Raw genomic sequence first — 21,853 nt, forward strand, 5'->3', positions numbered from 1 at the left:
CCCCGATACCACCGGGGATGTATTTCAAAACCTGTTTCTATTATGTATCGCCTTAAGACACAAAAAGAAAAACAACAAGCACTAAAATGTCTTTAAATCCCCCCCGCAAAAAAGGGGAAGAGATGACAGCATCGAGGATACAAGTTTCAATATTGGCACCGACGATGTAACCGTTGACATCAAAGTTGATCCTGATGAATTTTCCCTGGAGGAGGAAATATCAAAAACAATTAAGAGATGCGAGCAGTCCAGCAGCAAAACGGGCGGTTAATAAAAAGGTCTGAATCAGAAGAGGGGGCTCTAAGTCTTACGAATCTGGAGGAGTTGTCGTTCTTGACCGTCTTGGCGTTGCCAAAGGCCTCGAGGATGGGGTTCGCCTGCAGCAGCTGCTTCTCCAGCTCCCCCTGGACGGACACGAAGAGAACAGCAAGGCAACTTTTTAACACTTTCCTTTTGTCAAGCAATAAATGAGGACGGTTCTCAGCCATGGATTCAGATCCAACCACTGATGCATCGCCAGAACCTCATATTATGATCCGTCATTCATTCAACAGAACTTCATTGGAAGAAATATGCCAACATACTTACGTTCGAGGAGAAGGGAGAACACAGAGTGTACGAAAACATGTAAACATAAAGTGATCAAAGGAGGGATACCAAATACACACGCACACACACAAGCAACACACACATTGCACCCAAGCATTCCCCCCTCCCCCCTACACACACACACACATAACGCCATGTTAGTGCCCAAATCTGCAAACACCCGGAGACCCTGTGACCCTCATCAGTAACCCGTCACCCAATGCAGAATAATCCGGTTAACCCAAAGCACAAAAACAATCAATCAATCATGTTCTGCTTCAATATAAACGTCTTCCTTCAAGCTTTATTTTGATTTACTCATTTATTTCCCCCCAAAATGGGTTGCAAAGCATTTGTCACTGAAAACATGACTATTGCTGCACTAAATTGTAGGTAGAGAGTACATTCTACATGTTGAGTCGAAAATAATTCCAAGCAATGACGTCGTACAACTGTTTTGTCAGAAGTCGTCTGCAATGTGTCATTTATTTATTCATCAATCTTTTCTGAGTGATGCTCCTGGATTATCAATTAATTTCAAACTGTGCTGCACATCTGATTCTGGACTACCATTCTTTCACCGAACCTCTTGATCAATAAAAAAAAAAAAAAAAAAAGTTATGCAAAAAGAGAAAAGCAGTCAAACTTCGGACAGGGTAGCGATACAGATGATGAAAAATTCAACCAGACAAATGTATAAATACACCCAAAAATTGCTGTGTTTTTTTAGGTTTTTCTTCCCCTCAGCAAAGACTCCTCCCTCTTATCCTCCCATTGTCTGGCTGAATTTTTCACAGGAACATAAAACGGCTGCCACCGATCTGCAAACAAACTTCCTCCCTTACTTCCTATTGGCTGGCAGGACACGTCACCTCTGCCCTCGATTTACAAAGTGACTCCCACAACAGTGCGCTCCAGCAAAAAGGGGAAAGGGAGGGAGGGAGGGGAAGGGATGACAGAAGCAGGTGGGGAGGACGAGCGAATGGAAGGGAGAGAGTTAACTCACATGTGACAGGATCGAGCTGTTCTGTTGATGGGAAAAGAGAAATACGACAACCTCAAAAAAAGGGCGTCTGATGGATGTGTGTGTTCATCACTGCGCTGCTTTCAGCGACATTCTGTCATGAAGCAGGCGAGAGAACAGCGGTGCAGCTTCTGACGAGGCGGTGCCGTGAAATCAGCAAACCCGAACGCGGCACACGACCTCTGGCACGCCCGACATTTCATACAGACCGTATGAAATGTCGGGCGTGCCAGAGGCCTTTCTAATCTGCACTACTGTTCCTCGGTGCCTGCTGGGCTGCAGAGAGGGGAAGTTCCACCGTTTCCGGTGGACCGCCATGGGACCTTATCTCCAAAAAACAACATGTGCAATCGTCAACGGCGAGAAAGACATTTTGATCCTGTTGAATTGTGCCATGAAATACACACACATAATGTGTGTGTTTTAAAATGAATTTAATCATTCAAACAGGATCAAACAACAATATTCGTCTTTTTCCATGAAACCATGTACATATTTTTATGAAGTAAGGTCCCATGGACACCGGAAAAGGCCGGGACTTCGCCCCTCTGTTATCTTGATGCCACCCATTTCCCTTTGATGGTTTGAATACAACAATGTGATGAGGGATTAACAATCATGTGCACGAGCAAGTGCACATGCGCGCCGATGCACATCACAAATGAAATATATGGAAAATGTTGTTCCTGGAAGACCAATGCCTTGGAGGAATTTAGGGAATTGTGTCTCACCTGAAAACGAATCGAGGACGAGGCAAAAGGAGGGAGTGAAGTGAGAGATGAAGGAGGGAAGTGATGTAAAAAGAGGAGTGGAAGGAAGGGCTGAGGGACTGTGTGGATGAGAGGCAGGACCGACCTGGTCTTTCTTGGTCTTGTGAGAGGACGCCACGTGGGCCAGATACTGGATGACCTTCTTGGTGTTCTCCGTCTTCCCGGCACCGGACTCTCCTCTAAGAGACGAAGAGAAAAAACAATTGAAGAGAGGGACGGTCTAAAAACAGACAAAACAGCAGAAGACCAGAAGTATCGTTACTCTTAACGTGTCATGTGGATGTTTTTTTACTCACGTGCAAAGAATGGACTGGTCTTCGCGATCTGTGGACAAAATGCAAATGTTTGATTATGCAAAAAACAAAACAACTGCAGAACAACTACTACTTGGTCCAAATGAGCACGCGTTATCGCCAAGACGCATACGTTTTTTATAGTCTGCACAACAGGAAGTGCATTGGCCACAGACAGGAAATTCAATATCCGGCTTCCTGTGATTGTAAAAGAAGTGCTGCCGGGTTTCAAACTAAGCAGCTAATTACCCTTTGCCTCCACTTTGATGGAGCCGAAGTGGAGAGAGGAAAAAAAGAAGACGGCAACAACTGGGTGGTGTGCATGACACAACACAGCCGAAAAACAGGCCGAAAATTAGGCTGCATTAGTACAAATATTTACACAATGAGATTTTTGATAAATAAATGAATCATCAGTAATACGAATTGTAATAAGCAATGCTATAACCATCTGGTAAGTTCAGAGGATGGCAGCATTTTACTGTATCGCAGCCTTTAAAAAGCAGGAGACAACACTTCTAAAATCTAAGATGATACCTAGTTTCATATCGCAATCTAGATACAATAACGGTATACATGTATACAGGCGTCACATGGTTGTGAAAAAACAACCGTAAACTTTTTTTCTTATTTTTTTAACCATGCGACCCCAGAGGGCCTCCGTAGAGCTGAGCTCTGTCGGTCTCAAGAGCAAACTTAATGAGCAAGATTATATTTTTACATCCCCTGTATATTCTTCCAAGGAATGTGGCAAATGAGCTGCATAGGAGTCACACAGGCCTCGTATTCTTTTTTTAATGGAACCTCTTTTAGCTGGAATTGAGAGCGTCGTGTGTTTCTGAGGCCGGTGGGGCGAATAAATCAACACTGTGAGCGTCACAGACAAAATTCTGCAGCAATCGGCCCGGCCCCCCCATTGTCTTCCGTGCAATATACAAGTACAGTTACTGACAAAATAAACCGCCTGTATTGTATATACACAACATAATCCATTGGGAGCCTTATAGTTTATGGCTCTGCGCAGTACCACTTGGAGAACAGTAGCTTCTTTGAAAATGCATCATATTACAAGTTTGGGGACTGCTAAAATATCTGGCAAAGGTTTTAATAAAATAAAAAATACATCCATTTCTTTCCTGCTTATGCAATACCTCGACTTACCCTGCATCATGCTTCTGTAGGACGTGTCCGTGATGGCGTAGATGTGAGGCGGCATTTCGTGCCTCTTCTTGCCCTTGTACATGTCAACGATCTCCTCGGAGTAGATGGGCAGGTTCTTGTAGGGGTTTATGACGACACAGAAGAGACCCGAGTATGTCTGCGGGACGGATGGAGGTGGTATTTAGAAATGCATTAAAAAAAAACTAAAAGAGTGCAGGTGGAGGTGCTACAGGAAGAGGCGTGGTTTGAGTTTAAAATGGGATGAATATAACAATGTTAGGTCTCTATCTGGTGTGCAGATCATGGACTGGGATGCTTCGTATGCTACGTAGTGTGGCGCTTTCCCCAATGAAACACACAAGTTGTGCTCGGCACAGATTCAATAATAAGGCCTTCCCATCCCCCATTGCGACAGAGCTGAAACTTTCCCATGAATTTGGATTTGTTACCCTCCTACATTACATAATCTCAACCACACCCTGCTGCATGTTTCACTGCATTGGCGGAGGCGCTGTGACACCGCTGCCACTTCACAGGTTAGTCATATCTAAAAAAAAAGGTCTACGCAGCAGAATAATCTGCTTTGAACGCTAAAACCCTTCTCCATTCCTCTCTATAAACACTTTTTTCCACTTCTTTTTTCTCTGCGTGCTGCATTCCTGCGCTGCCCTCCCCAACATCTGTACCAGGCATGTCTTCCTCTGTTGTACACGCAGCTCTGTCTTGAGAAACGGATGATCTCAAAAGACTACAGAGCCCGGAGGAGCTCTAACCAAACCGGGGCCTGGATCTCTGGAGGGCTGCATCGATGTGACCGGGTCACACACACACAAACCATAGAGAGCAAATCACTCCCAGCCTACCACATGGGGATAAACAACATGAGTAATTGCAGTTACAACACCATTTACATTCCATGTCCAGCGTTGCAAAAACTGACCCCCTCCCTTAACTCTCTCTTCACATCTCGTACTCTGGAGTGCATTGTTCCCTGCAGCTTCCTGTTTACAAGACAAGTCCAAACACAAGACAGGCTTGCATACCATGAGCGTGTTAGCGGTCTCACTTTGTAGTACAATGGCTTGTCTTCAACAATGGGGCTTAGTGAGATAATTAGGCGGTTGGTTATAGAGATAAATCGGTTTGGAGGCTGGCAATGACTGATTTCTATGATCAGGCGGGGATTTCATAACAATAAAATAAGGGAAATTCTTTCAAACAAATAGGATCACCTCACCCTGATGAGGAAAATAGTCACAACACTGCATTTTATTATTAAAAACATGACATTAACCTAAATCTTCATTAACCCTCTGAACTCTAAAAGTCCAGAATTGAAAAGCATGTTTTCTTATACATCGTTTATAGTAGCCAGAAGCTTTAATTAAAATGTTTGCCCCTAATAAAATCAACAACCAAGTAGAAGTTGCTAAAATGTAAATAGTTTAATGTATATATAGCATGTGGAGCCTCAATTATCTTTCCCCCAACATTGTTACCACTCCCTTGATGTATGGATTACATTTTTTTCTAATTCTTGTAAAATAGATTAACAAAATGTTTTTTTTTTTTAATGATTTATGGTATTGTAACTGTTCTACAGCACAAAAGACATGTTTGAGTTCTCTCTACTTCCAGCCATAAATGTGCCATTTCAAAAGAGTTGCAGGACTTACTATGTATTGCAGTGAAAAAGAAGGCCACAGAAAATTAAATGTGACCGGAAACAAAGAACGCCCCAAAACCGCTTGGCGTTCAGAGGGTTACTCTCTAAAGAAACGTATGGGGGTAAACCAGGAACTAAAATGAGCTCCGAGCATCACTGCTGCAGCAGAATGAGGTTCAATGTATGAATCAATGCTTTGCTGAAGGCGTGTTGCATCTATGACAAGCTTCACACTCACGTAGATGAGACCGGAGTAGTATCGCTCCTTCAGGTTGTGCAGCACCGAGGCCTCGTTCAGGCAGGTGAGCTCGGCCATGTCCTCCACCTTGCTGAACTTGGGCGGGTTCATCTTCTGGATGTCGTCCTTGTTCACCCGGATCTTCTTGCCGGAGTCCGCCAGCTCGACCACGCACTCGTCGCCGCGCTCCTCCTTCACGGAGCCGCACTCGAAGCCCAGGCGCTCCGAGGGCACCCACACCAGCTTCTTGGTGGCCCAGTCGGCCTGAGCCAGCGGGTTGTTGACCACATTGCGGTCCACGTACAGGAACTTGTCTGCGGCGGACATGGTGGCTGCTTCAGGAGGAGAAAGAGAGAAAGATAGTTTGTGGTTAATGCTGGGAAATAAAAGATCAGAAACGCAGACGTCAAACCACGAAAAACATTAAATGAATTCAGATGTAAATGTTTGTTATCTATCACCAAGTCATAAAAAATGCATGAAATGGTGCACGTCCTCACTAATGGTTTTGTTAACAGGACTAGACGTTTGCTCCCCTTCCATCTCCAACATGCAATCTCCGGGGAATGACAAGGTCTAAACGGGCCGAACAACAGGAAGAGTCTGCTCAAAGTCATGTCAGGGCGACATAAAACACAAAGCTCTGTGTTACTTCTTGGCAAACTGCTGTAAACACACACAATTTCCAGCTGCTGGACCATCCGAGGGACAGAGAAGAAACATTAGAAACATTTGCCCAGCAGATGTGCCTCCAGTTGGGCCGAGCGCTCCAGCAAACTGTCTGTCCGCTGGTGGGAAGCCTGTGAGGGAGCGTGTCTTTTGTCGTTGTTTTCTGCTGGTTGATCGACTATATTCTCAGAGGGCAATCTTGGGAGAGAGAGCTGAAACCGCTGCATGGTGTATGTCAACCAAATAGTTCCAGGAGACTAAACCCAGCAACTAAAAACGGGAAAACAAAAGTCTCTTTTTTGCTTAACCAATAGCTTTTGTTTTGCTTCAGAGGAACCGCAAAGATAAAGGATCAAAAGGACACAGCGACTTAATGTTCTTTAGCATTTAATATTAACCGTTTCCTGGTTCTGTCTCTGATTTAGTAAATAATTGTTTTGTGTGTTCAAACTGGATGAACAAAAACACATGTCATTAAAAGCTGCGTGCAGATATGGCATACTAAACAACTACAGTGCAGAAACTAAATATTGAATCCACACAAGCTGCTCTTGCTTTAACACGCCTCTGAAAAGCTTGCACACAACACGTTGTTGACAGGGAGTGCCGATCAGACGGGTATTACCAGTATCGAGGAGGAAAAAAGACAACAAGCCCAACTAAAGAGAGTGCAATTAACTGAGTGTGCTTTCAACGATGCAGCAGACTTCCATCTGCAATTATCATTCCGACCCAGCGGGAGCAGGTTTCTCTCAGCGTTACCTCACCTGCGATGGGAAGACCCAGAGAGCTTCCCCGTGGAGGCTCCTTTGCATGTTGCTGTGTGCACCAAGAAAGATCACAACAGAGGTCGGGTCCAGCCCGTGTTACATCCATCATAGTGTCTGAAATATTGAAATATTAGCTGGAAGTGTTTGGGCTGTGTCCATGAGGGGATTTCTGCAACGCGATGTTGTCCTTTGAGATAAAGTTCTGGGGCCAAACTCTCATTCAACACCGATTGCACAATGCACACAACCACGGGGAAATACATTTATTAATGTACGGCGCATTGTGCAAGAATCATAGTATTAAAAAACTAATAAAAAACATGTGCCTTTCAACAACGTGGGAGAAAACATTGCTTTTACAAGCTTTAAAAATTGTATAGCTTGAACCTAGACGGTCATATTTTTTCAGATGATTACAGTGGATGAACCTAATAGTCTCTCTGAAATACCCAAATTTAAGTTGAGAAATGTTTTTTTTAAGTTAGGCCTACTATTTCAGATAACATACTTCAAATTATAGCCAAACTGATTGTAGATTTGAGAATATTTGGGAGCTTAAAAATTCTGATAACACATTTGCAGATATATTTAACACAAATATGGATTAATTATATTATTTATATTGACCGCTTCAAAAAAGTGCTCGCTAGTTTAAATTATTGAATAATTACACCTTTCCTTAAATGACCCAAATTCTAGTAGAAAAGTACTCGAACACATTTCGATATATAAATATACAATAAGTTAATATCGGCAATAGAGACATGGACGTTTCAAGCTCTACTGTTGACAACTGTTCATTTTTAATTGTCATCAACTATCATGAGAATTTCATGGATGACAAAATGCAAACTTTGCAGCATTCCTCGTCTGAACTGAAAGAAAGAAAAAAAAAGACCCTTGAGAAAAGTGAGGCTGCTGCGTTTAACGAGGTTATTATGTCCCGCGTCCTTTCCAGTGCATTAACCCTGATCTGGGAGAGAGACGGCAGAGGGAGAGGCATTCTTCTCATGACCCCCCTGCCTCTCACCGTCCTCCATCATCGCTCCACGTCGGGCCGCGCTACAGCCGGCGTCCATCACCGCTCCAATCTCCCGTTTACCGACCCCATACTGTAGCGGTACGTGGGGCTAATTGGTCCTACTTCACCTCTCAGCTGGCTCCACGCTCCCTCCTCCTATGCCTTCCCTGCCTTCCCTACCTCCCTCCCCTGAATCCTAACCCCTCCCACCCCCCTCTGTTTATCCAGTCTTTTCAGGGTCGCATTCCTCCCATGCGCACCCTTTATCAGGCAGAGACGGCGAGCAGCGGCATTCCACAAATGTCGGTCCTCTGTGCCTCCCCTCTTACTCAGACCTGTTCTCTGGCTTTCCTTCCCGTTTCCTCCCCCATCCTCCCATCCCAGCAGCAGACTATTTGGAACCTTTGTCGACCGAGGGGCGAATCAGCATCAGCACACTCGGAGCCGTTAGTCCCTTTGAGTAAGTTCCCATGCTCCTTTAAAAATGGACATGCATGTTACTCGCTCCAGTGCACTTGGATCAGTTGGCCCCCCATAAAGGGTTGAATATGAGTCATAACTCACTATAATCCCTGTAGCTTTGTTTGGCAAAAACAAGAAGTGAAACAGAACAGGCTGAAAAAGTTCTGTTGCTTTTAGCTTGACATGTTTCCATTATTATAGTCAAGGTAATGGGACACATGTCAGACATTCATTATCAATTAATCTGACAATTAGGGCAGGGCAATATACCGATATGGTTATACAAGACTAGATATCGCCTTTGATTTTTGAATATTGCAACATGGCATACGTGTTGTCTTTTCCTGGTTTCAAAGGCTGCTTTAAGTAATAACGACCCAGACTGTTCCAGCTTTTCTATTATTTGCCTTTACCCACTTGGTCCTTATATTCACATTACTGATGGAAATTAAAAGATTTAATAGTTTGTATATTAGTCAAAGCACCCATTGTTATGTATTTGGTCAAAAAAAAAAATAGTGAAATTTGATTTTCTCCGTATTGCCCTGCCCCACTGCCAATCAACAAAGAGAAAGTCTTCTTTTTTTTGTCCGACCAACAGGCCAAAACCCAAAAGATATTTAGTTTACTATCACATAAAACAATAAAAGGAAATACATTGTAAACTAGGGATTGTTTGATATTTCTGCTTGATAAATGACAGTCAGAAAATGAACGATAAACTATATTGATGATCATCTGAGCATTTCAGCTCTAATTTGGACCTTAACTGTAGCAAAGTCTGTTGATATCTGCCTCCGAGTGACTCACATATTTGCCACAGATAACTCAGTGACACACTTAAAACCACCTCCAGAGAGCGAGGCTAGGTCTAAAAATTACTCCAAAGACTATTCTAGTTTGACAAGCGCCGCTCTATAATTGAAAGTAGAAAAAAGCACAGGGATAAAGAACTGGCATCGGACAACATTAGACATAGGCCTTGCCTAGTGGAGGCTGACCGTTGTAGTAAGACACGGATGTTGACTTGACTTTGAGATAAAACAGTGTTCATTGAAAGGAACCGCTGCTTGGCTCAGGTTCCTGAGGCCGCTGTGCCAAGTCCACCGTAATCCTGTAAGAATCAAGCTTTCTCTGATTCCTTGTCGCTTTGCGACACGCTCAGCTGTGAAAAGAGTTCACCATCTATTCTGTTGAGACCCGTTTACGACGAGATTAGCCGGCCTAGATAATCATAACAAGGATTACTCATTAGTTGAGCACACGGCAGCCGGAGAAAAACTGTCATCCCGCAAAGTTCCCTGAACTTTATGAAATCTGACTGAGATACCATTAAAGGATTAGGTCTTTAAAATAAATACGAAATGCCCAAATGAAAACAAGAGTTGGCAGTGTCCTGTCAAAGCAGCAGCCTTCTTGAAAGAGGAACCGTTAAAATAAGCCGCATGAGGATGAGGACGTTCTCCTCACAGGGACCAGAATGTGGTTACAAGGGGAAGTGATGCAGAAGGCAAAGACTTTAAGGAGGGGGAGGTGGAGGAAGAAGCAGGAGAGAAGAGGAAAAGGAAAAGCTACAATGTGTCTTTTTCAGTCCTGGTTGTCCCGGTTAGAAAGCAGGTCAACCTTGGCCTTCATAAAACTGAGACCATCCCACCCATCACTCAGACTCCCTCCATTCCTTTCCACCTCAGAGACTCTCAGAGTTCCTGTAAAGACCAGGAGACGAGACAACCTCTACCAAAGCATGACCGTGTACAGTCAGACCCCTCCTGCTCCTGCTGAAAGGGAACCCATAAACCAGCTGTGCCGTGTTGACTGCCTCATCGACAGGAAGAATATTAATAGAACGAACGAAAAGTCAATAACGCTGCACTCCCCAACAACATCCCGGCTGGCTTCATCTGAGCCGAGGCTGCACATCTGCTCATCTCACCTCCTCATGCTGCGTTTTATTCACCCTTGTTGTTTTAGCTTCGTTCTGTTGAGATAACCCTTTCTAACAAAACGATATAATCAAGTTCAAGTGTCAGCCCCCTCTTTAGTCTTGGCTTTACCCTCACAGCACAATGATCGACTGACTGAGAGTTCGCTCCCTTGTGAAAGTGAGAGTCGGTGCCAGACAGGGGCTGGAAAGGTACAGACGCAGTCAGAATTCATTGTGGGCTCACACGTCGGCACTCTTTTCTTTTTTTTCCTTTCTTTCCTCTCTCTCTCTCCTTCTGTGGAAGTGGGAAGGGTGGGGCAAGGACGCAAGAGGGGAGGAAAGAGGAAATGACAAACTGAGAAAACTATTTTGCCATTTGTGGAACTTGTGTGCGAGTCTTTCAAAAAAGGAGGGAGGGAAGGTGGCACTTCTTCTCCTTGAGCGCACGCTGTGCGGCTCCGAGAGGCAAAATTAAGCCCTTGCTGGAAAACGGACCGCGCTGCACGACAGATCTCACATCACTTTTCACATTACTTCTCGCATTCCTGCCCCGACCGGGATCCGGTTTCACTTTGAACTGTAAGCTGGCCGATGCCATCTATCGTTTACAACCAGAGGCCCCTGCTATGGACTGAAGCTCTCAGGAACGTTGACTATAACAGAGGCTCCCAGCTCCCAACACCGCCAGTCGTGTACCAAATAAGACAGGATATTAAAACTATTAAGTTATTTAAATGCAGACATATAGGTGGATTTGGCTGGTTTGGTTTATCCATTACTTCAATAAGTCAGTTGTTTGATCAGCACCCTGTGATTGGGAACCACACAAAACTGTGCATATCAAGTTTGATCCATTTCAACTAAATCGGATCAATGCGAGTCAGAAGGCAAACCGATTCAACACTTAAGTCAAATGACAGCTAGAACAGAATTAGAAAAAAGGCGCTGATAAGCACATCATTTCCGGGGTCATAGAACAAATTCCACATCCATCAATCGAACAGCTATCCCGTTACACCACTTAAAGCACTATTGACTGGTTATTTGACAAACCAGAGCAGATACCGGTGTGCCCCATTACTGGAGCAGCCTGCAGTATTTACCCGTAGATAAATAGATAGGTGGTTACGTAAGCCTTTTTTTTTAGCAGACCGTGAAAGAATGCAGAGGGGAGTTAAGATACACATTTCAATATGTCAGCAAAGCTTTTTTTCTGAGGAATGCTAAGCTGGCACAACTAGTTTAAACTCTTTTTTTTGGGGGAAGAAAATCTGCTCCTTTAAATCATCCAATCGCCGGGCTACACTCCCTTCTTTAACCTTTGAGAATTATCATGTGGCTCTTTTGCTATATCACTTCTTATCTTCACCTTAGGGCACTCCTTTTGAGTCATCCACAGACTCCGACTTATCTCGTCAAACAATGCAATCGCCGACCTCCGAGGTCCACATGCCGGATCGACAAGCTGGGCGTCTGGTGCGCGATGCAATTTGGACTGACATGGAAATAAACCGTCCAATGGGAGACGGGAGATGGACGCGTTGCACAGAACGTTCCAAAGTTCACCGTGCAAAAGTGTCTGGTTAGTACTTGCGCAACACATTCACCGCACTTTTCTGTGGAATCACATGCCAGGTGTGCAACACACACACACACACACACTAAAATCTATGGCTTTACATCCAGTTAAAAAATGCATTACATGTCATGTGCACCACAAAGAAAGACTTCCAACTAGCAGAACCGTAGGAAAACTATTTCCTACCAGGAAGTTATGTGGGGGGGAATAGAGAGCCAAGGTGCCGATTATCACTTCAATCTTACACAAACCAGGAAGCTGGGTCATTAAACCGGCAATGCAGAGAGCTCAGTAATCATTGATCGAGGATTACGTCTTCATTTATGCCACAAAACAGAAAGCAGAATAATCTACTGAGCCATAAATAATCATCGGGCCTTAGTCAAGGTCTGTCCGTCCAGACCAAGTCCTTTCTGTGTATTGTCCAAGTCGGAGCGCAACCATTTCCTAGTATTGTTCGCTTCCATTGAAGCCTTACAGGTGCTGAGAGGGGGAGGGCAAGGAAAGGATGGGGTGGTGGCCCAAAAAAAGCAGAGGAAAAGAGGCGGGGCGGGTAGGAGAAAGGTCTGAATAAACAGCTAAAACATGCGGGGAAACCCAGATAACTGAATTAAAAAAGCCACCATTGGAGATATACGCCACATGCAGGACGTGTGCAAGTCTTTGATACTGTCTGCATCACAAAAAAACTCCCACCATCACTACCTACTGAGAAATGTCCGCTCTGCCATGGTTAATTGAGAACCTTAACAGTCTCCGCTCTGACTGGAATGTTTTGCCCGCATGAATGAATCTCAGCTGACTGCGTAGGAAACCAGGCACGACCCCCTCGCTGCTCGACCAATCAACAACATCCATCACTAGGGGCAAGTATCGCTGAAGTAATAAAAAAATGGCACATTTGAACTGGCCAAAATGTAAAAAGAAAAAAAAATTTTAAAAAGTGTGACAAATAGCAAAAAATGCCAAAAGCCTTATTGACATTTTTAAAATAGCTTGTTGTGTCAAAAACAACTGTTCAAAATGAAAAGATGTTGCATTTAAAATAATTTAAAGAGAAAGGAAAAGTTTTTTTTAGAAGCTGCATCAGGGATATTGTTATTATCTTTGTTCAAATAAAAATAACCAATTATCAGAATACTTTCTCGTGATCGACCAATCATTACAGCTCAAGCGTGTTTTTTTTAATACCTCACATTTGTTACAAGAACCTTGAGTTCTCATTTTCAACCAAAGCAAAGGGCCAGTAATCGGTTTCAGCCACGATGACCTGAACTTCAATAAAAAAAAAGAATCTAAACAATCTCAGGCATGGTTGAACGCACACCGCCCCCTTGTTCACATGTTAAGACGCCTGGGTTTCATTTCGTCTAGCCTACAGTACGCAACCCTCCCGGAGAGGGTGAAACACAATGTGGACATGGCTGACACACGAGTGATGGAATGTAACGATCTCCGCGGGGTGCTCCATAACTGCAATGAAACTGGCAACAAGTGAGAGGAGCTGGCCTCCGGGAAAGCCGTTGCTCAATGCACTGCAAGTTCTTAATCCATGACTCAAAACACAATAACAGGACATACTACACGTCAGCCAATGTGCCCCTTTAAGGCTACACATTTACTGACGTGTCTCTTTCTCAAGCAAACGACTGGGCCTGCTCCACGACGGAGTAGAGGTGCATCACCGGAGAGATGGTTTTGATAAAACAAGCAACATATGGCTATATAAACAGACAGTGGTTTGTATTTCTCCGCTACTGTTAGCGTTCCAGCATTAAACATCATTTGCACAATCATTTCTATGTCCGGGTACTCAGTGAGGTTTTATCGCTTCTTGGCAGAAAGCATCAGCTGATCGTAAGCGTATGGTTCTGATTGCTAAAAATTAGAGTGGAGAGATGCCGCTCTCGCTCTCTTTCGGACGCCACGAACACTTTGCGCAATGAGAAGCAGGCTATTCGGGGCGAGCGGGCGCCAGCTATCGATGCCCAGAGGACGGCGTGCTAATGTTCAAGCCGCACACGGCCAAGCGCACAGCGAACGTCAGTAGGGTCGGGCGCAGGCATACCAGAGACTGTTTGCTTCCCAGAGTGCAAACACAATGATGTGCCGTCTGACAGAGCAAACACAAATTGCCCTGACAAAGCACACTTTGTGTAGGTGTGCAAAGACAGGGCACAGTTAGGCACGAGGAGAATGTGACACTTGACGGATCGGAAGGGAGTCTGCGATTGGCCTGTGGGAATGAAACGATTGAGTGGGTTGCTGTCACATTTTTTCTAATTAGGTTAAATTAATGAAGGTTGGTTTCTTGTGATTGTTCATGTACTTGCTGCAAACTGGGGGGAATACAATATAATATTCAGAATATGTTATTCTTTCACTTAATCCAATCTTCACTCCAAATACTTTTACACTTGTTGGAAACACTTAACTTTTTAAACTTAATTTGTCCTTAACAATGTTTGCACTCACCCGTTCTCTAGATATACATTTTACAATTCGGTCTAAACTGCACCAATTTATGTCTGGAAGAGGGATCACACCTCTTTCTCCCTGTCCCGTGTGTCACGGTTTGAGACACCCTCCCAAGCAAAATTGTGATTTGTGACTTCGGGGCTGTATAAATAAAACGGTCCTAACTTGGCTTGATATTGATATATCCCATAAAATCTCTCATGCAGCCTAGGCGATGTTCATCACAGTGGACCGCACTGTAATTACAAGACAAACCTGGTCATTTTCAGCTGGCATTCTTCTTGTGGAGCTCAGAATTCATTCTGGCTAAGTGACACAACAACCAGTGCCTATTAACCCCTGTAAAAAAGTTTGAGTCATCACCAGGCCAGATCTTTTAAAGTGTGTTTCGAGCTGGTCAAAACAGCATTTTTGTACTATGCACCATGGGCTATGAGTGCCAAACGTAATAGCAGGCATTCAAATTCCACACCCCAAACGTATTTAAAGAATGGAAATGTTTTTCTTTTCTCCCTCAGGTCCAATATTGTGCTAAATGTGAATGTTGTACATTTCTATCATCTATTTCAACACTGTCATTTTGGCAAAGTCTCTCTGTTAAACAAGATAATGTTTCGAGAGATTTGATGGTGATAATAATAATAGCACGTATTACAATTGTAGATATGCTCCAACTCATGATGTTGTCCCATTAAGAAGGGGCCCCTCGATGCAACACTAACAAAGTTAACCTCTGTGTGAAATAAATCAGTCAAAAAGGTATTCTTCTTATGCTGGGGGCCCCTTGAAAACAAACCCCTCGAGGGCCCCGGGATGCTTCACAGACTGCATGACATTGGTTCCGTGAGGAGAAGGAGCATAGCCGTTGTTTTTTCTTCAGTCCGCCGGTAAACCACTGACGTCATGCAGCCAGCTAGTCCCAACATCAGCGACCACACACAGCGTCCGTTACTGACCGTTACACGCCAAACTAGAAGTTAAACTACAACCACAAAACGACCCGTGTCCCCGACGGAGCCGGTCTAAACACGCACTTTATCCTCCATGTTCATTACATTCAAACTCTTCACGGGCACCCTTTTCTTTTCCGCAACTCATTCAAGCGAATCACTTCCTGCCTCCACCGTGACGGGTTTTCAGCGTCTCGCGCCAGCTGCCACAACGCCGAGACGGCATTTGACGGCGTACGTCCCGCGTATCACACACACACACACACACGTACGCGTATTTGAAGTTTGAGAACAATAAAGTGTAAAGTCGGGTACTTTATGAAAAGTTTAAGAAACCTCGGTTTTAAATCTGTTGAGGTCCCGCTCCACCCTTTCCTGCGCGGTTGCGGCAGTTGAACTAGCAACCGCGCCGCTTCCTGGTCCGCTGCACTTGCCCGGACTGACGGAAAAAGAGTAACACGGAGAGAGCATGGCGGACAAGCGTGTTTCAAGTTGAGAATATTACCTGCTTTTTTTGGTGGTGCAGGACGCCTTTTTTCCCAGGGAGGGGGTAGCTAAGAGCGGGTATTCAGCGTCGCCGAGAGTCAAACTTCTTTTCCCGTCGACAGCAGCTTCGCAGAGAGTTCAGGGCTAAACTACAGCGCTCGCTTCCTCCCTCTCTTTCTCCACTCCAGTCACTCTTTCTATCGTTTTTTTTCCCTCTTCTCTCCCCCTCTTCCTTCTGCCCTCCCTCCTCTACTGGCTGCTAACTGGTTCGCGTAATTTCACTCGGTACGTAGCCATCCGGAGCCGGGGTGCGGTCCAGGACGAGGCGGGCCCGAGCCCGCGTGCACCGCCCCTCTAGCCAATGGGCTGCCGCGCTCTGATAAACCGCACACTTTGGACCAATCAGAGACGGGGCATAACTGGAGGCGGGACAACCACTGCGCAGGCGAAGCGCGCAGGAAAACCCTGAACTTGAAAGAGTTGGGAGGAGGGAGAGAGGGGTACAGATAAAGCTGTGTTTAATGAGAGAGGTATGTGCATACTAAGGATTTTTATGACCATATAAGTAGCAGTCAACTCTCAGGATGGACTGCATCATCCAGGGCCTCCCTCATGTGTCAACATGGTCTAGTCTGACCACACCATATGCTTTGAAAACAACAAGTGATGCCTCCAACTGATTAAAACTATTCTGCTGTAAGGCTGCCCAATATCAGACTAAAACATTTTACTATATACTCAATAATTTAACCTTTTTGAAACTGTACACTTACTTCTATCTGATATTGGAAAGATGATATCTTTGAATCAATATGATGCCTATGTAATCATAGGTGTCATATTTATAATACAGCACGTTATTTATGCATGTTAGTTTTTCTTTCAAAGTTCCCAAAAGAGGTCAGAAGCAGAACATGGGAGCTCATAAGGATTGAGTGTCTTGGACACTGGATGGATATTGGCCTTGAACCTCTCAAAACATCACATCACTTTTAGAAATAAATAATTTCCACATACTGGCCCCTGTGTCCACCAGGGGAATTTAAATATTGTGTTTATCAACTATATAAACAATTTATGCTGGCTTGAGTTCTTAGATGCAAGTGATTACACCTCATCCAAATACTGAGATATATCCTGTGTGTTTATTTAAAGACTAAGAGATAAAGAAGAGACTGCACTTGAATTTATTTAAATCCACCAGTGCACCTCTCACATAAACGATTACATCAAGAGACCCAACAAGACGTGCAGAAGTGCAGAACAGATTTACTGTCACAGATTTCATCACTCGAAACAGGTAAGCCTAGATTTCGTGACCAGACATGTAGACACTACATGGGAACCGCTGCAGGTGATCATTAAATTAATGTGAAAGGAGAGGAAACATTAGTCTTCACATCACTCCTGATTTGTTTTCGTTGGCAAAAAAAAGGGCCCGACTTGTTCCAGAGAATTGTAAGCAACGGGGAAGACTGGGAGATATATGCGAGATGGAATCAAAGACCAACGGGTGAGTGAAATGAGTGAAACGGGTGAGAAACGGGTGAGTGAAATAATGGCTGTCGAGATGAAAGTTCCGTGTGCACAGAAGAACGGAGCAGAACAATGTGAACCTGTTTGCTTCAAAATCCTCTCCTGGGATTCAGACTGGGTGTTCTGAGCCCAGTTTGCAGAGCCAATGCACATGACACAACAGGAAGGGAGCCATTAGCGTTGGAAAAGAATGTAAAAAATGATCATTTACATTTGGTGGTACATGGTAATTATAGTTGGCAAGCCAGAAGAAAAGCCTTAATGTAAATGAGACAAATAAATGGTTGCAATCGTTACCGGAAAGTAACGGATGAATGTAACGGATTAACAGTTTGAATAGTTTACCAAAAGTAATGAATAAATGATTGGATGTCTTCTGCCACTAGTAAATGCTAACTTAAAGAGGAACACCACCTAAATTAAAAGTCCCATGTTGTAAAAGGGAGATGTTCATGTCTTTTTTTAAATTATTAGTATAAGTTATAGCAGGTCAAAGGGATATAATAACTACACACAATATATAGACCATTTCACTGCTTTTAGGAAACATTCTTCATGTCCCAGTTTATTTCTGGTTGCAGTGTATGAGCTGACAGGAAGTAAACGTGTGCCCAGCCCTGTAAATGGGCGGGATATGTCTCCTTTAAGTATTCAAATATGTTATTTCCATTGCCGATCAAAGTTCAAGTCTCAAAGCCATAAACCAGAGAAGTTGTGATGCCAAGTTGTGTGCCCAACTCCCCAATTCATTGTCTATGGGGCAGCGATACTCGATGACATCACAGATTTGAGTTTTAGCACTCTAGCTTTTTGGATTAGGGAGAATGTTGTTTATGTTTACTAATGATATTTTGGGCTGCCCCTCGACCTTGGGCATGACTTGTATGAATTTAGAAAATGGGCAAAATCATTGTAAACGTTGACCATTCAAATGAATGAAAAAAATGAACTTTTGTTTAGTTGATGGTATTAAATAATGTCCTGCTTAAAACAAATTGTGCAGGGGTTATGTGAGTTAATCTGGGTTAAATCTGGGTAGAGGGAAGAAGAAGAAGAAGAAGAAGAAGAAGAAGAAGAAGAAGAAGAAGAAGAAGAAGAAGAAGCACTGGATGAGAGAGGAATAAAGGAAGTGTAAAGGTCATTCCATTCTTGACCTCTTTATGTTTCGTCTCCCCTTCCACATGTTTAGGAGGAATCAAGAAACAGATGTGGCGGCTCTGGATGTCCACGGATAAATGACGGCCTTTGATAAGGCCTGATGCAAATATCGCCTCATCAAATCAAATAGCACAGCCACACAAAGGGCAACCCTAGACCCAGAGAAGTCATATCATGACAAGGGCTCAGGTATGGCCGGCATCCACTCGGCAAACATAGGAAAATCATGTGATTTACGTCCACCGCGTGTCATCACGAAAGGAATGCGCCCTGTGCGTGTTTTCCTCCACGTTGAGCAGCTGGGCATCACGTGCACGTGGAGCCGAGCCGTCAAACACTCGGCGGCGCGCCTGCCTTTGGAAAAGTTCAATAAATCTCTCACTCTCTTTCTCTCAATCTGGGATGGATGGGAAATGTCCAAAATGTTCAGGGGGGAGGTCAAAGGTCACCAGCCCAAAGCCCCCCACCCCACCCCGGCCCGGCACCCGTTACTTGAGCGGGACCAGATGCTGAGAGAAGAGAAGGGAGGAAAAAAAGAGAGGGACTTCAAATAAACAAATTTCTAAAACATAACAAAAAAAAAAATCACGTGTAACAAAAACCCTTGTGCTGCAAAAAAAAAAGAAGTTCACAAAATACTCAACGATGGCCGGAGACGCCAAACAAACACAAGTGGGCACAAGGAGAGAGAAATGTGGGATTTGAACCGCGGGCATGTTTTACCAAATATGGACACTTCTGACCTCACTATCTCCCCTCCCTCTCTCCTTCTCACTGTGACCTAGTCTCTCTCTCTCTCTCTCTCTCTCTCTTTCCTTCAGTCAGCGGTAATAGCAGCAGGGTGTGTCTGTAATTCAGGGTGTGTGAAGCCATTATATCAGTCTGTCAGAAAGAAAAGCACCCATTCAGCTGCAGCACGCTGAAGGCACGGTCAAGTCACCGACCACTCTTGCTGTGTAGCTGTGTGTGTGTGTGTGTATGTGTGTGTGTGTGTGTGTGTGTCCTCATGCATGACACGTGTGATATCAGTAGCCCAGATCTGTGTCAAACCTGAGAGTAAGGAGGTTGTTTAACGCTCTGACCCAGTTCCTCTGGCTGTAAACTCTTACCAGACAGAGCCCTTGTGTTTTTTTGTTTGTTCAATACATCACTTCTCAGGTTCATTCACACACACACTTTGGAAGTGTGTGTGTGTGTGTCACCTAAAAGGCCAGAGCCACAAAGAACTATCAAGAGCACATGCAGTTTTTGAGATAATGGGACAACAATGTCTTCTGTCCTTTAAGTCTTGACCCCCCTCCCTGTGTCCAGCACCTCCATCCTCCTCATTTCCTCAGTAATCAGCACACAGGAACACACTCAGGAATGTGGAGTAAAAAAAGCAAAACAAGCACTAAAATGACTATTTGCTAAATTATGATGCAGTCAATATGTTATTTTAAACCGTGTGTGTGTGTGTTGTGTTGCAACAGGGACTGCTCTGTCTGTCTCCGGGTGGTGTTTTGGTCTGGAGAAGAATGGAGAGCAAACAAGGTGGAGGGCAGCATGTGTTTAAAATATAAATACAGCTATGAATTTACTATAAACACAGAATGCCAGATCTGGGTGGTGGTGTTGTTGTTGCCGAGTCTCTCGCTCTCCCACGCACACACACCACCATGAACCTTTCTCTCACACACATACACAACTATGAACCTCTCCCACACACACACAAATTACAAAAAAAACATTTAGATCAGATATTTCATTTATAACAAACACGCAGAAGCCTTTCAGGCGGGACAGAGTTAGTAGAAGAGAAATGAAAACTCTGCTTCTCGACCTGTTTGTTCAGCAGCAACAGCTAGCTTCACTCATGTCTTTTTTTTTGCCTTATATGGTCACAAGAGTGGTTGAGCGAGCAAGAGAGAGAGAGCGCGCGAGGACGGGGGCGTGGTCTATTGTTTCTGGCGGAAGAGGTGTCGGGTTACGTCGAACCTTTGGAGCTTGTCCTCGTCTGCTCAGTCACCTCTCTCTCTTTTTCTCTCACTGAAGGCAGACACAAGAGGATGAGTGGTGAACGTTAACAAAAAAAAAGATGCCTTCACGTCACCTCAGATATCTCCAAACCACGCAGGAATGCCTTTCATCCAACAAACGTCTGAATCACCTGATTACGTAACGTCAAGGGAACCCCCCACTTTTTTTCAATGTGCGTGAACACATCATCAGTAATGATCTAATCAGAGACCCGTCAAAATGAGGTGTACTATAATAAGTCTTTATTTGGTCGGTTAGCAGGTAGTAGGAGAGAAGAGGGGACTGCAGGTGCCTTTATAATAGGTACTCTCCGATTAAAGCGCAAGGGCTCATGGGAATTCTTGCACTTGGTGCGTGCAGCATCACTTCCTGGTTGGGAAGTTATTTCATTTATCTTGCATGAGAGAGGACTTTGCTTGCCTACTATTCCACTGACTGTTGATAGTGTCGCAGTGATAACACATCAACTTATCACTTTTTGGTTTTATAATTGGGAACCATAGAAACCGCCACACACTAGGCGTTGTGTACCAGACGCCTGACTTCTTTACAGTCTAATGGTTTTGGACTGGTGGGAGAGACAATCTGGAAATCAGAGAGGTCAAACGGGTCCAGAGTCCGTCTGCCGTCGACTCTCATGGAGGATGTTTGATCCGGGTGTGAGACTCGAGGCATTATAGGCATGATTAGAGAGACTGTCGATTTGAAGGTGTGTGTGTGTGTGTGGGGGGGGAGGGGGGTCCAATAAGTGGAGGGTGGCATGTGTGGGCGTATCAGTGTCACCGATGAGAGGGGTTGCGTCAGCATGAGCAACATCTACATGCTCAGACAGAAGGCCGAGATGGAGGACAGAAGACACCGACGTCTAATCACACAGGGAATAATTGAGGGCTACTTCAGGTTCATCAGTCAAACACTGTTTTTGTGAAAAGCTCCCATTCATTCCCCTAGTGAGGAAAAACACAGGGAGATTACACAACTATTTCATCATTATCATTTGGGACAATAAAAGCTACGACCATCTTGTTTTTGTTGTTTACCCCCTTTCCCCCCCAGGCACA

At 44.3% G+C, this 21,853-nt stretch overlaps 1 protein-coding gene across 2 annotated transcripts in view; it reads right to left on the reverse strand.

The window, feature by feature from the left end:
* LOC306749516 (myosin-9-like) overlaps nucleotides 1-16,312 on the reverse strand; it is a 28,690-nt gene extending 12,378 nt beyond the window's left edge. The window contains exons 1-7 of one of the 2 annotated variants that reach the window (XM_079232823.1): nucleotides 16,099-16,312; nucleotides 5,741-6,072; nucleotides 3,837-3,993; nucleotides 2,679-2,706; nucleotides 2,468-2,561; nucleotides 312-404; nucleotides 142-205 (exon numbers count right to left, since the gene is read on the reverse strand). In XM_079232823.1, coding sequence (XP_079088949.1) covers nucleotides 142-205; nucleotides 312-404; nucleotides 2,468-2,561; nucleotides 2,679-2,706; nucleotides 3,837-3,993; nucleotides 5,741-6,067 — 763 coding nt within the window. In that variant the 5' untranslated portion in view covers nucleotides 6,068-6,072; nucleotides 16,099-16,312. Of the gene's footprint in view, nucleotides 1-141; nucleotides 206-311; nucleotides 405-2,467; nucleotides 2,562-2,678; nucleotides 2,707-3,836; nucleotides 3,994-5,740; nucleotides 6,076-16,098 lie in introns of both variants that reach the window. The other variant, XM_079232822.1, reaches the window with a different exon arrangement.
* Between the last annotated feature and the right edge of the window lie 5,541 nt (nucleotides 16,313-21,853).

This window comes from Taurulus bubalis, assembly GCF_910589615.1.
Source record: "Taurulus bubalis genome assembly, chromosome: 17".
In the NCBI taxonomy this organism is placed as follows: domain Eukaryota; kingdom Metazoa; phylum Chordata; class Actinopteri; order Perciformes; family Cottidae; genus Taurulus; species Taurulus bubalis.